Source organism: Malania oleifera, chromosome 4 (genome assembly GCF_029873635.1).
Source record: "Malania oleifera isolate guangnan ecotype guangnan chromosome 4, ASM2987363v1, whole genome shotgun sequence".
Classification (NCBI taxonomy): domain Eukaryota; kingdom Viridiplantae; phylum Streptophyta; class Magnoliopsida; order Santalales; family Ximeniaceae; genus Malania; species Malania oleifera.
Genome location: NC_080420.1, coordinates 90,405,368 through 90,421,513, shown reverse-complemented (window position 1 = coordinate 90,421,513; position 16,146 = coordinate 90,405,368). Strand labels below are relative to the sequence as shown.

At 35.6% G+C, this 16,146-nt stretch overlaps 1 protein-coding gene across 3 annotated transcripts in view; it reads right to left on the bottom strand.

Moving 5' to 3' along the window:
• Positions 1-12,798, bottom strand: part of LOC131154221 (uncharacterized) — a 58,927-nt gene extending 46,129 nt beyond the window's left edge. Inside the window, exons 1-2 of one of the 3 annotated variants that reach the window (XM_058106852.1) lie at positions 12,614-12,798; positions 8,510-8,610 (exon numbers count right to left, since the gene is read on the bottom strand). In XM_058106852.1, the coding sequence (XP_057962835.1) occupies positions 8,510-8,610; positions 12,614-12,631 (119 nt within the window). In that variant the 5' untranslated portion in view covers positions 12,632-12,798. Of the gene's footprint in view, positions 1-1,147; positions 1,225-8,509; positions 8,611-8,941; positions 9,385-12,613 lie in introns of those variants that run through there. The other 2 variants (XM_058106853.1, XM_058106854.1) reach the window with 2 other exon arrangements.
• Positions 12,799-16,146: the final 3,348 nt, after the last annotated feature.

Genomic DNA, 16,146 nt, shown 5'->3' with positions numbered 1-16,146 from the left:
TTATTCATTTTATCTTTGAATTTTACTATATTATATCCCTTCAAGTACCACCATTTAGTTCTCGTGTTGATTTATGCTACTTCTTCTCTTCCATGTTTTAATATGCGTACCTAGTACTAAGACTCTATGTTGTGTAGTCAAACTTTCACCAGGAATAACTTTACAATCCTTACTAGATAGAGTCTAGACGATCCCCATTCTTAGTTAAGAAGAACCATTTGATTTTTTTTATACCTACTCTTGAAGGTAATTAAGTGTTCTTCTCATTTTATAAGGCAAATATTTAATACAATCAAATCGTAAGACATGGCAAAATCTAAGATTTTATCACTGGCCTCACTTTTATCTCCATATCCATTGTGTCCACATATCCTCTCATATCCTATATTATCCTTTCATATATGACCATTCAAATCAGCTTCTATATGTCTTTTCAGACAATGGTATCCCTTGTAAAATACTATCTATATCTTCCCAAAATTGTCTTTTAAGATTTCTGCTAAGCCCAATTTGGAGCACATACGCACTAATAACATTGACTATCTCCACGCCTAAAGTTATCCTGATTTTAATAATCCTATCCCCTATTCTTTTAACATCTACTACATTATCTTTTAGGTCTTTGTCTACAATAATACCCATCCCGTTTTTATCTTTCTCTTTACGAGTATACCAAAGTTTACATCTAGATTTTTCAATTTCACTAACTTTCTCTCATATCCATTTCGCCTCTTGAAGCTTGAAGGCAGATTATGTTAATATTCCTTCTAAATATTATTTCCACTACTTCCAAATATATATAATATAATGTATGCGTGTGTGTGTGTGTGTGTGTGTGTATCCACTGCTCCCATCCACATGGTCATTGTACAAAAAATATACTTGCAAAAGGGGAGGAAATCCTAAAGGAAAATGATCTAATAGAGCTGAGGCTAAGGTCACGGACCATGGATCCTTATCATGACAGAATAACTTTTGAATATATGTTGTAGACTAAGTCTCATGGGACCAAGACACAATCTTGAACTCATAGACGCAAAACTTTGGCAAGTAAAGAAAGCAAATAAATTAATTATGAAAACAATTAATTTTGTTCAATCAACTTCAAATATTGAATAAGGAAACTGTCTAGTAAAGAAAAAATCACCATGTAAACAAAACAAGGAAAGAAGACATTGTCTAGATCAGATCAACTGGCATAGCGTCCTGGGATGAAGACAAAATCTAAAAGCCATACATATTAAAGCAAATAATTAGCTACTACAAATAAATCAAAGAATTAAAGAAAGAAAATAAATTAGTTATGTTATTTAGTCAATACAAGATAATATAGAACCAAAGTACTAAATTTTGGCAAGTTAATAAACTAATTATGATAATTAATGCAAAACGAATATTGAATAAAACTTAAGGATTGAATATTGAAAAAAATCTTATAATAAGAAAAATATATAAAATTATTTGAAAAAAAAAACTTCCAAGAATGCAACACAATTGAGGAAGACGGTCTAAATCAGGTATACGGAGATGGTGTCCACTGTATTTTTTTTTCATTTACACATAGACATAATATATATTGCAGTTCTGTCACATGCATTACATGTGAGACTTTGTAAGTAAATAATATTGATTAAATATTGATACATTTAATACAATCATAGAACTAAGCACAATAAAGAAATGATAAAACTAAATTATAAGCAAACATGTAACCGGAACAATACTCCTTAAAGATCAAATTCATGGTTAGAATGAAGTAAACCTTTTGAAATTTTAAACTACCTTGTTATTTTTTTATAGAAAAGAGAGCTTCATAGAAATTAGGAAGGAGAAACAGAGGCAACAAAGGAGAAGAAGTCCTCACTCATGAAAAAAGAGAAGAAAAACATCACTTTAATAAAGAGCATCCAGTCTCAATTGACATCTTGAAAACATTAAAACTTAAATTCTGACTTCATAAAGAGCAAATGGTACTTTGCCACAGAAATTTTTTGGCATGATTGACTATTGTATTATTTGATATATGAGATTTTAATACTTACATATATACAAATTATGTAGCAAATATTATCTTTACTTTGATAGATGCAATCATGATACTATTAATATAGTACTGGAAGAATTTTTATTTTCTAAAAAATTAAAAAATAGAATAAGATCTAATATATGTACCTAATTATATAAGAAATCTTTTAAATTTCATTAGACGACTGACAATATAATTATGTAGCATGCTATATATGTTTTGTAAATAAACAATATTTGTAATGAAGTTCGTAGCATATAGAATTAGCCCATTCTATTTGTAGTTTTTACAAAATAAAATAAATCTCATTGAGAGAAGAAAAGAGAACTGAACAGGGTACAACAGATACGATTCTATTTTTAGTTTTTATTTCAAAGGAAAGTTCATCATATGACTTGTAATATTAATTGCAAAAAATGAACAGGGCACAAATTTGAGAATTCATAACAGACATAATATATATATATATATATATATATATTGTACCCTTTTCACACAACCAAGTCACCTGAGATATCCTAGCTGACATGAAAAAATTCGAAGTCATAGATTCATAGTTGATTAGTTGAATGTAATGTAACAAAAATGGATGGACATAGCAGATTATTACGTGAAAGACGTGTAGATATAGTAGCAAGAATGTGATAACCATGCATAATTACAGGCATTTCGAAAAAGGGTATTTTCCAAATACAATGCCTTGTCACAACTTGTCACAAGCCAATCTTGTTAAGGGCATTATGCTTGCCTGTGACCGCTTGTCTCGTGCGTTTGGGATGGGTTTCCATCATGTAAATACTTTTGTAGGATTATTTTTCAAATATAGTTTTTCCCTAGGCTAAAGAAGGTAGTATGACTCCTCAATCATATTGATGTTTCCTAGTGCCAAAGTGAGAATAGCATAGAAAGCTTTTTAGGGGAGTGTGAAAGTTCATCAACTTGTAAAACTCACTAGCTATTGTCAACATGTTTAGCCTACTTGCCTCCCTCGCTAGACACACATTGTTAACGAAGGTTTTGATGATGAATTACGTTGCTTCAATGTATACTGTTGAAGTGTCATTGCTTTCATAAGTTGCTTATTGCTTCCGATTATATCTAGTTGAATGACAATGAAAGTGTTTTGTTAGTGAATTGTAGTAAATGCTAGGCTGACTAGTTAAGCAAGAGGGCTTTTGCTAGCGCCACATGGTCCATTCACAAAGGTGTGAAATATTCGGCCCGTACCTGGTATCAGAGCTCGGTTAGTTGCTACGTGAATTTAGTTGCCTTCGTTGTGGGATGGGTAAAGCTTTGGTAAATGATCATGCCGACCAATGCCCAGAGAATTAATGTTCTGGAAGCACAAGCTGAGACGGCAGCCAACAATGTGGTCGTAGAGATGGCTCAACTGACCGAACGTGTTGATGAATTGGAGGGATCACAAAAGCGTCAACAGAATTCGATGGTGGAAATGTCAAAGGACTTTCACAACACTGTGGAGACCTTGCAAGCTAAGATAGCTAATTTGACTGCAAAGATAAACGTGATGGTTCTTGCTATGGGAAACTCTAACACTCCGGGGTTTAGCAAGACCAAGATACCAAAACCCAGGACGTATAGGGGTGCCCGTGATGAAAAGGAGTTGGAGAACTTCTTGTTTGATATGGAGCAATACTTTTGCAATTTGAGGATGGACTCAGAACAGGTGAAAGTGGATATTGCGACTATGGACTTGGTTGGTGACGCCAAACTATGGTGGCGTACTAAGTATAGTGAAATTGAGAATGGGCGTTGTGTAGTGGATTGTTGGGCAGACTTGAAAAGAGAGCTTAAGGCCCAATACTTTCTTGAGAATGTTGAGTACAATGCTAGGAAGAAGCTGAGAGACCTAAAGCATACTGGGTCAATCAGGGAATACGTGAAACAATATTTTGCTTTAATGTTGGATATCAGGAACATGTCGGAAAAGGACAAGTTGTTCTATTTTCTTGAGGGGTTGAAATCGTGGGCAAGAATAGAGCTTCATAGGAAAAGAGTTCAAGACTTGTATACCGCACAAGTTGCCGCGGAATGCTTGACTAACTACGCTGGTGATAATACCGCTTCGTCCAAAGAGAGTGGCATAGGTGGAAACAGCAAAAAGTCTTTCAAGAAGGGCAAACCCAAAAGTAGGGGAGCCGATTTTAAGGCATCAACTTCAAAAGAAGTTTCATTGTCTTGAGGGTTCAACACACCCAGTGAAAAGGGTAGAATTTCATGATACTTATGTCGAGGTCCTCAGAGAGTTGCTGAGTGCCCTTATAAGGCATCACTCAATGCCTTACAAGCTTCCACCACAGAGCAGACATTGGAAAGTGATGAGGAAGAGGAGGATACCTCGATGATGGGTGCAATGCGACTGGTGAACGCATTGGAAAAGTAGGCAAAAGCATCAAAAGTTACATAAGCGACAAAAGTTACATAAGCAAAAGGATTGATGTTCGTGGACTTGAGGATCAATAGGAAGAGTACCCATGCTATGGTGGATACCGAGGCCACCCATAATTTTGTTTCATAGGTAGAAGCAAGGAGACTCAAGATTCAAGATGTATGAAAGCGGTGAATTCTATAGCCCAACCTACTGTGGGAGTAGCAAAGTGAGTGAATGTGAAGCTTGAGCAAAGGGCTGCTCATGCGAATTTTACAGCGGTGTCGTTGGATGACTTCCAAGTCATTTTGGGAATGGAATTCTTGAGGGAGACTAAGGTAGTGTCGATGCCTTTTGCTGGTTCCCTATGTCTGATGGGAGATCACCCTTGCATGGTGCAAGTCGTTGCAAATAAAGAAAATGATCAGAAATTCCTTTCAGCCATGCAACTCAAAAAGGGATTGAGAAGGGGTGAGCGGACATATCTAGCCACCAAGGCGATAGAGGAAGAAGTAAGCCAAGAGCTGGTGCCTACGACCATCCAAGCTGTGTTGGATGTGTTCAAGGTGGTGATGTTGGATAAGCTGCCTCACAACTTGCCTCCACTACGAGGTGTGGAGCATGAGATCGAGTAATTGCCAAGAGTGAAGCAACCTGCTAAGAGGCTATATCGGATGACACCTCCAAAGCTAGCAGAGTTAAGAAAACAATTTGATGATTTATTGGAAGAAGGATATATTCACCTTCCAACGCACCGTTCAGAGCACTGGGGTATTTTCATAGGAAACATGATGGGAGCATGCAGATGTGTGTAGACTACCGCACGTTCAACAAGGTGACAGTGCGCAACAAGTATCCTATTCCGTTGATTGCCGATCTGTTTGATCAGCTGAGTCATGCCAAGTACTTCACTAAACTCGACTTGAGGTTGGGCTACTATCAGGTGAGAATTGCTTATAGGGAGGAGCCAAAGACAACTTGTGTGACGTAGTATGGGGCATATGAATTCTTGGTGATGCCATTCGGTTTGACAAATGCGCTTGCGACATTCTGTACCTTGATGAACTAGGTATTTTGTAAGTGCTTTGACAAGTTTGTCATGGTGTACTTGGATGATATTGTTGTCTATAGTTCCACTCTGGAGGAACATAAAGAGCATCTATGGAAGGTGTTCAACAAGCTGAAAGAGAACCATTTGTATGTGAAGAAAGGGAAGTGCTCTTTCGCTCAGCGGAGCATCAAATTCCTTGGTCATGTAATTGAGCAATGTCATACAGGATGGATATGGAGAAGATAAGAGCAATTCAAGAATGGAAGATCCCAACGACAGTGAAGGAGCTGCGTTTCTTTTTTGGTCTTGCCAACTATTACAGGAAGTTCGTAAAGGGGTATTCGAGGAAAACTGCTCCTTTGACATAACTACTGAAAAAAGGTCTGGGGAGGAACTGGACAGAGAAGTGCCAAGGAACCTTTGATAACTTGAAGGATGCCATGATAAGAGATCCGATACTTGCTCTTCTAGACATCATGAAACCCTTCGAGGTGCAAACAGATGCATTAGGCTACGCCCTTGGAGGAGTCTTGTTACAAAAGGGGCGTCCTGTTGCGTACGAGAGTCGTAAACTTAGAGAAACAAAACGAAAGTACAAAGCTTAGGAGAAGGAGATGCTAACAGTGATACATTGTCTCCACATGTGGTGACATTACTTACTTGGGTCAAGGTTTGTGGTGAAAATGGATAACTCGGGTGTTAAGAACTTCTTCACACAGGCAAAGTTGACACCCAAGCAAAGTCGGTGCCAAGAAATCTTGGCAAAATTTGAAGCACAAGCCAGGGCGCCTAAACCAAGTTGCTGGTGCACTAAGTAGGAAGGCCTAGCTGGCAACCTTGCAAATGGTAATACACTTGACTGTGAGTATTATCACAACGATGCGGAAGCGCATAAAAGAGAATTTAGCCAAAAGATCCAATTGCGCAAAACTTCATGAAGCTGGCCAAAGAGGGGAAAACACGTCAGTTATGGATGGAAGACGGACTGCTAATGACCCATGGTAGCCGGCTCTTTGTGCCACATGCTTGAGATTCGAGGAAAACACTGTTAAGAGAGTGTCATGTACCATGTGGACCGAACATCTAGGATGGCAGCACACATTGGCATTACTAAAACAGAGGTATTATTGGCTACACATGCTTGATGATGTGGTTTGTCTCACCTACCAACAAGACAAGGTGGAGCGGAAGAAGATTACAAGGCTACTGGAGCCCCAACTAGCAGCATCCAAACCATGGGAAAGTGTCTCACTGGACTTCATCACCAACCTACCCAGGGTAAGAGATGCAAGGTCTATACTTGTGGTTATAGACAAGTTTTCAAAAGTACAGTACGTTTATACCCACACCAAAGTACTGTTCGGCAGAAGAGACGGCACAACTATTCTTCGAGAATATTATGAAGTATTAGGGTGTTCCCCAAGATATTGTCAATGGCTGAGACTCAAGATTCACCAACAACTTCTAATTAGAACTTTTCAGAATCCTCGGTTCATAGCTTGACATCTCTTCAAGCTACCATCCACAGACAGACGGACAAATGGAGAGATTCAATCAGCTACTAGAAGAATACTTGCGTCATTTTGTCAATGCCAACAAGAAGAATTGGGTGCAACTACTTGATGTGGCTCAGTTCTGTTTCAACGCCCAAAAGAGTTCAACCACCAACAAGATCCCTTTTGAGCTTGTTAAAGGCCAGTAGCCAATGTTACCTCACACGGTGGACAAATCATACAAAGGAAAGAGTCTCAAGGCATACATCTTCACCAAAGAATGGAGATAGAATGCAGAGATTGCTCGAACCTACCTAGAGAAAGCTTCTAAATGGATGAAGAAGTGGGAAGATCAGAGGAGAAGACCGCAACACTTCAATGTAGGTAACTTGGTGCTTGTTAAGCTCAATCCTGAATAAATCAGGTCACTACGGGGACGAGATAGGAGACTACTTTGTAAATATAAAGGATCAATCCGCATCTTGGCCAAAGTCAAGAAGGCTTCTTACAGAATTGACCCTCTGTCTTGGATGAAAGTGCATCCTATGTTTCATGTCAACTGCCTCAAGTCGTTCAATGCCGACACCGAAGATCCACGCAGAAGTCAGTCAACCAGAACAGAATTTAAGACAGTGCAACCCGACAGATGAGAAGTTGAAGACATCCATGCAGACAAAGATATCATATCCTCAACGAAAAAGCGGTGGAGTTCTTAGTGAAGTGGAAAGTACTTGGCGACAAAGAAATCGGTTGGGTTTCTGCGGAAGATATGCAGCTGTTCATGGACAAAGTTGAAGTATACCTAGCGTCAAAGTCTACAAGGACGTCGACCGCATAAATGGGGGAGCGTCACAAGCCAAGCTTGTTCAGGGCATTATGCTTGCCTATGACCGCTTGTCTCATGCGTTTGGGATTGGTTTCCATCATGTATATACTAGTGTACGGTTATTTTTTAGAAATAGTTTTACCCTAGGCTAAAAAGGAGAGCATTGACTCCTGGGTTATATTGATGTTTCCTAGTGCCAGAGTGAGAATAGCATAGAAAGCTCCTTAGGGGAGGGTGAGCGTTCATCAACTTGTAAAACTCACTAGCTATTGTCAACGTGTTTAGCCTACTTGCCTCCCTCGCTAGACACACATTGTTAACAGAGGTGTTGATAATGAATTACATTACTTCAATGTTTACTGCTTAAGTGTCATTGCTTTCATAAGTTGTTGATTGCTTCCGCTTAAATCTGCTTGAATGACAATGAAAGTGTTTTGTTGGTTAATTGTGGTAAACGCTAGGCTAGCTAGTTAAACAAAAGGGCTTTAGTTAGCGCCGCACTATCCATTCACAAAGGTGTGAAATATTCGGCTCGTGACACCTTGCACTATTCAGGCAACCTTTTCATTTTTTCAAAATTTTTTTCAAATGTTACGAAACTAATGTTCATCTCGCTTGCTCAATGACCTAGCAATTCCATTATTTTCAACATATTAGGCACTACAGTTTCTCAACCAAAAAATATAACTTCAAAATCATCTACCAATCTTTAGTATAATGCTACCTGGTATCATCCTGAAGAAAATTAACAAAATCTTCTTCCATTGAAAGAATAAGATGCTTGCATGGTAGATTGTCTTTAACAAGAAAAGCCAACTCCTCAACCTGCATTAAACACATTAATATCAATATAAAAATAAATAGGGCAACAAACCACTCTGAGCCCCTCTTTTTTTTTTGGGTTTTTCTTGAGAGGGGGGGGGGGGGGTTGGGGATGCGGAGAAATGGATGATATTAGACATAATTTTGTGCTACTTCAGCTAAGTTGCACTAATGAGCTTGTGTACAAAAGCTAAATGGCAAAGGTTAGGTTTGAAACCAATTCATTCATTAAGTAAATAAAGAAAAATTCAAAATATTCTTGTGATGTACCTTAATACACGTGATTTTTTTTTTACAATAGAGAAAAATTCATTAAAGGTCATCAAGGGCATACCATCCAAGTACATACAACAAAAGGAAATCATCCACACTGCAGGGCGCCCAAAAAATCAAGAATTAAAATAGTGTTAAACACAACAAACAGCCCAGTGTCCCAGCTTGTTACAGGATCAATCCACTGGTCTTTACTAACGTGTAATGGCATCGCCAATCCTTCAAAAGCTCTTTTATTTCTTTTCCTCCACAAAAACTTAAAAATGGCTAGGGAAACAAGGGGAAAAGCTTTCCTCCTAGCTTTATAGAATAGGTAACTATCCAGGTCCACTGTTCTGGTGGTAAACCAGTGCGGCCCAGTCATAGAAGAGACCAAGTTCCAAAAGTTCCTGGTCCAGGAGCAGCGCAAGAGCATGTGATCAGCAGATTCAGCTCTATTCAACCACGAGAAGCACCTATTAACAAGGGACAGCCTCCTTTCTGCAGGTTGTCAAGGGTAAGAATCTCTCCCCACCCGACCAGCCCACCCGAAAGAAAAGAAAAAAGTTAGCCTAATCCACTAACTTGGTCTCAACATGAACCAAGGAAAAAAATAATGTAAGAAATATCATTGAAAATGGTATAAAAAGTAACTAGATACATAAAAAAAAAAATTAGCAGTTTAAGATGTATCATTGAAAAAGATTTTAAAAATAACAATAATGATAAAATTGGCAGTTTTCTTTTAACAAATTTCTATCTGAAAGTCATAACTTCTACAAAGGTTGCAACAATGGCCTAATTGAAAACTAGGCGCACTCCTCAAAACTATAGAAAAATTTTTAACTAAATAATTTTTCTGCTCGTGATTTGAAGGACCCCAAAGCAAAAGTATAATCTCTTACAAAAAATGAATAAATTTTCTTAGGCAGCTACAGGCATTGTAACCTGTACAGAAAATTCGCATGATACACATAGATTATGTTTTTCTAATGTAAAATAAACATGTTTTTTTTTGTGTATATGGGGGACTTTTTTTATGTTCAAGCAAAGGCAAAGATTTGAGGTATTATTTGTGTACATGGAGAATTTCTTTGACGTTCAAGCAAAGGCAAAGATTTGAGGTATTATTGCTTCTATATTAATTATTTACTCTCCAATCCCTTTGAGGACATCTCGCCTTCACTAAAACAATTTTACAACTATCCAATTCCAACTAAAACACCCTCTACACCAAATGTCATAATGTCATTGTTAGTGATCTAAGCTAATGACAAAAGTAACTTCCTACTAATAAGAACCCATCATAGGCTGTTCTTTCTTTCTTTTCCTTTCTCCATAATTCAAAAACTACAAATTACAATATTTCCATTTAGGTGGTGTTTGTTCTTGAATATAGCACATTATGATTTCTCCAATCATTTCAACTGTATCAAACGTGAGTTCTCTTACCAATGCTTCCATTATATTATATTGTTATATTGCTTAATTATCATATTCAATAGTTATTTCTATCTACTTATTAAATAGTGGCCTTTCATTTGATTTACATAGAAATAGATGAGACACAGTGACTCCTAACTTGATCAGCAAATGTGGAAGGTAATTTCCTAACCACATGCCATGCTGCATCTTCATATGGCTTGACTGACCTAAGGTCCATTTAGCCAGTGCATTACTTTTCAGCTAATTTATTTTCCCCTCAGATGGAAAATGGTTCTCCTTCTGCATGTTCCAATTTAATATATTATTTCTTGGAGTTTCAGAGTGCTAAATAAAGTCACGTGAAGTGATAAAGGCTTCAAAGATGCTACAATGACATAGCAAGAATGATCCTGCTGACAACAGATAGTAGCAGAAAAGCATTCAGAATGGTTATTATAGTGTTGTCATAAACTTCTTCATTGAAGCAGTCCATTGACCTGTTTATAGGCTTGAAATGGCTCAATTATTTTTTATTTTAGTATTCAGAGTGGTCGCTTTTCTGTAAAATAACATATGAGCTCATACCAACACACAGTGAGACCAGCTCCATCCTACAGGTCATATATCCAGAGTAGTTTTGCCGGCAGGAATTCTTTTACATATTTTGGTCAATTCAATTTTCTTCAAGCCTCAATTTGTTTTTATTTAAATAGTATTCAGAGTGGTAGCTTCTTCGGTAAAATAACATATGAGCACGCATCAACTTACAGTGAGATCAGCTCAATCTTACAGGTCTTATATCCAAACTAGTTTTGCTGGCAGGAGTTCTTTCACACATTTTGATCTATCCAATCTTCAGTGCACACATTTGTGCACCGGGCTGCCCTTTTTTTTTTTTTATTACAGTACTACTACTACTACTACTAACTTCCCATTTTAGTTCCCTGCATATTTGGGACGATTGGTGTTTACCACCAATGACCAAGCCGACTTAATCAAGTTTCTCTCATCTTCTCCACACCTTCTAACTTCTTAAGAATGAGCATTTTTCTTAAGACATGTATCATCTCTAGTTCTATTTATTCTGCCATGAATGCTGATTATCTCACAATCATCATTTTAGCTAGAATAATATAAACAATAAAGGGAAAAGCCCAGTGAGTGGAAGCACCACAAAAGAGCGGAGGAAGGAACAATGGTAGTTGGAAGAGGAAGAGAGGGAGAAATGGTAAACTCAGAGAATTAGAAAAGCAGATTTGAAATGGTAAGACGGCCACCTTAGGTATTTCCTTAAGGTATTTCCTTAAGGAAATAAAACTATCTCCAAAGCTGGCTCTATGGCCCCACAAGAAAAAAGGAAAACAATACAGAAGGAGGACAAAGAATGCTCCAAAAGACAAGAAAAACAAAGAAAGAAAACAATATTACAACTCTAATGAAGCAATGCACCCCAATCTTTCTTGCAAATCTGCTAAAAAGACATTTCTAAAAAGGTCATGAGCAGCACAGCACAGTAAGACAAGGACAAGCACTCTACTGCAAACCAATTGAGTAGAATACCCCCTAAAAATTTGTTACATTCCTCACACTAGAATTCTTAACTACTCCGCATGTCATATGTAGCATTTATAGCCTTGAATCTGCACAGAAGATTTACAAAATTGGCCTCATTTTCTATTTTATATTAACAAATATATCATGTCTCTTCATAATACTACCAGCAAGATGTTGTGTTATGCCGAGTACTAAATACAATGGATTGGAAATAGTTTTATCAGACTATCAAACAACCCTTACTCCTTAAGAACTAACAAATTGACTCTTAAAATTCTAAGTAACCGTTCATCCAAAACTTTTCACACCATGTTAGGAGAACATTGGTAAGATAGTAAGCATATCACAAGATTTTCGCACTTGACTTTCTTTCTATTTCTATAGCAGTATGGCATGGCTAAACATGCTGGGGAGGGAAAAAAGGGCAGACACCAAACCCACATGGCAGTTAAGTTTTAGCAAGAAATGAACATAGAGAAATCACCTTCATACGGTTTAATAATTAACTCTCACAGATTTCGACAACTAAAAAGTTCAAATTCGGAATTAAGGTTCAGTAAACAGCCCAGTCGGCTGTCAATATGCAGAAATCCCAATCTGGGTACTACATATTCCTTCTTGTTGTCGCCGAAATTCAGATAAAAGATACAAATTAACAGATGCATACAGATAAGGAGGATCGAACTTATGGATAAATCGGAAGACATGAAGAAGCTAAAGTCAATAGAGCAGAAAAGCCGTGGCTTTTACAGAGATAGGAAGGGGGAAGCCTTACCATGGCGAAATGGGTCATGGTAATTCTGAATTGTTCTTCGGAAACAGGTGGTTTAGGTCGGAGGAGACAGCTGGTATACTTCTTCGATGAAGATTACTTGCCTCGGCTTTCTGCTTTCCGGAGATGAACTGTGGAGGAACAAAAAGGACACCAGGTGTAAATGCTCCCGTGGCACTCACAGCTATATTAGCAATTTTTATAATTACTGAGAACGGAAAATGCCTATAATTTTTAACTTAGAAAATTTCTTGGTTTTTTTTTAAATTTTATTATATTTGATTTACTATTTGTCTTTCAGCCTTTCAAGGAATATTTTTTTTATTCATAATTAAATATTCCTAAAAGATTAAAGAAATATTTTAAAGACCATTGAGTTTTGAAAATGTTTTTAATTTTTAAATTTTTATTTTTCAAACAATTATAAAATTTTAACTTATTTTTTAATTTTTCAAGATTTGTACTAAATATATAGAAAATAAAGAGTATTCAAATGTGCAAAATAATTTTTTATTCTTATTTTAAAATTTTAAAATAATCACAAAGAAGACAATTTATTTTTCAAATTTTTAAATTTTATGTAAGGTAATATTTGGAATCTTGAATTTTTGAGTTTAAATTTAGATTTGTGAGAATTTAAAAGATATTCTATTCGTGATCCACACAAATTGAAGTTCAAGGCCAAATCTCATATTCCCATATGTAAGTAAGAGTTGGAAATATCAAAAAATAATGAAAACATGTTATCCATCTTTTTATATAAATTTGAAAAATTGAAAAATAAGGTGATATTTTTATAATTATTTAAAAATTTTGAATTGAAAAATAAATTATTTTCAAAAGCAAATAGTGTCAAAGTTGTTTATTATTATTATTCATTTACTTCATATAAATATTATAAAAATTAAAAATTAGCTAACTTTTTTTATTATTTGTTGAACAATTAAAATAAATAAATAATATTCTTTAGAACTAACTAGGCCATTAGCATTCCTCAACGTGACAATTTTATAAATATCTATATTACCTTAAAATTCATTATTCCAAATACTATGTTATATAATTTTTGAAAAATTGAAAAACAAGTTATCTTTTTTGTGATTATTTTGAAATCTAGAAATAAAAATGAAAAATTATTTGGCATGTTTAAATAAAACTCTTTATATTCTACTTTTTCAATACGAATTTTCAAAAATTTAAAAATAAGTCAAAATTTTTATAATTCTTTGAAAAAGCTAAAAAACAAAAAATAAAAATAAGAAATATTTTTTGACAACTAAATTACCCTTGGTGTTCTCAAAGTAACAACATTTTAAACACCTTATTACCCTTTGAGTGACATTAATCTAAATTTTAAGTCCAAGAACAAAGGGGGAAAACTTGATATTCCTCATAATGACAACTTTTTAAATGCCTATATACCTTTGAGTATCATTCATTTAAATTTTAAGTTTCAATTATATCTATCTGACATAACGTCCAAAATGCTCCTTTTAATTTTTGTTATTCCACATCATTCTACTTCTCGGCTCTTTGTTTCCAAAACTTTGCCTCTCCATTTTCTTCATCTTCCAACACTTCACGCCTCCCCCCCCCCCCTCCCCGGCACCCCTTTTAAAAACTCTCTTCATCTTCCCCCTATCATTGTATAAAACTCTCATTCCTTCTTGATCAACAACTCATCTTTTCACATGCTTATGTTTCTGTGTGGTAATTTGATTATAGGTTCATGTTGCGTAAAAAATATTAATGATACATGAAACAAATAAGCCTTTAGTCAACTTTTCTCTAATTCCTCCTTGCTTTTCATGTTAGATTGTTTGTTTTCATTGTGGACGCACATTCCCTTTCTTTGGGATCTTGTGGGGGGTTGAACTAAAGAGATTAAGTTAGCCATGATGCAAAAGAAAAAAATGTGTAATTCTTTTATTGCTCACATTTTCTAAGCTACCAAATGAAAACTAAGACATGGGGTTAACTTTCGGTCAATATTTTATTGCATGAAAAATTTTATGTGAGATCCTATAACTATGTTTTGTTTTGTTTTGTGGGTTATAATTTAATTTTTATTTTTGTTATTCTTTTAAAGGGAGAATAAGTAGGAAGAAATAAAGTACAAATTATAGGAAGAAAGATTGTGCAACCAATCTAAAGAGGGTACAACAACAATCGAAAATGATCCAATAGACAAAAAAGGTTTGACTAAACACAAATTACCAAACAAAAGAACTATAAAGTCATGTCATGATACTTCATGATTCACCAAGTTGTTGTTCCATTCAAAGAGCGTTTGCTTGGATGATAGTAAGATGTTAATAAGGGATTTCTTAGACAAATCTCAATAAGAATTTGTATTACATCAAATTTAAATACACACAAATCTAAATTCAAGATCTCTACCAGACATAGGATAAAAGTTGACAAAATAGGATTTAGCACAACAATTTTTTAAAATTATATTGTTCAAATTGTTCATCAAAACTAGAGAATTTTTTTTTTATTAAAATTAGGTTTCTTTTTAGTGAAGGTTGGAGTAAAATACATCCGTGTGTCATTTAACTTTAAACTAAAAATCTTGATGCACCCCCTAAGAGCAATGTTTTTAAAACCGAATCAAAGATTCTATTTGATTCCCGATTTTCTTGGTTTTTTGACCTGTTAGATTGCCGATCTGATTAGTTTTATATTGTTTTAAAAAAATTAAAATATAATGGTTATACACAGTTTTGAGTCACCTCTTCTTCAAAATAATTATGTGGGTGCCAGTTATACATTGTATATATTTTGGCCCTATTTTAACATTTCACATAATGACATTTGGTAATTCCCTCTTTCCCAATTTTAAATCCCTATGCTCTTAATGTTATCAGCTGCCCAAGAAGAAATTGATGCACAAGAATAAATTGAAAAGGTTTTGGCCTAGGTCTTTACTGTTATCCAGTATTCACCTTCCAACTCCTCCTCCGCCCCTCCATTGCACAATCACCATCCCTACCACTAAACATGATTAGAGTGTTAGAGCAATTTTTCACCATCTCCACCATGACTCTCTCTCTCTCCATATGCAACTTTTCACTTACTCGATAAATTACATTTATTTGTCTCTGGAGCAAACATTTCTCTATATAGCCAAAGAAAACATCATGGTGATCTATAGAGTAAGAAATTTGAGTTTTTATTTTCTATCTAAACACAACAAATATGGTTCATCCAAGTCGATTGATTCTTTACTTCTTCTTTTCTTGGTTTTAGCCAAGTTAATTGCTTGATGACATTTCTATTCAAATCGAATCAAGGATTGGTTCAGCTCCTAGTTCAATTGGTCGAATCAACCAATCTGATCCATTTTTCAAAACATTGCCAAGGGTGGCTCTAGTGGTAAAGTCAAGGCTGTCCTAGTTAAAATGTTAGGATTTGCGTCTTGGGGGATGACTTTCCATTTGAGATTATATTTTGGTATTTAAGTAGATAAGGGTAAAGGGGCGGACCCATTTGTCTAAGTAGATTAATTGGGTGTCCAAAGGGCCTTGGACACC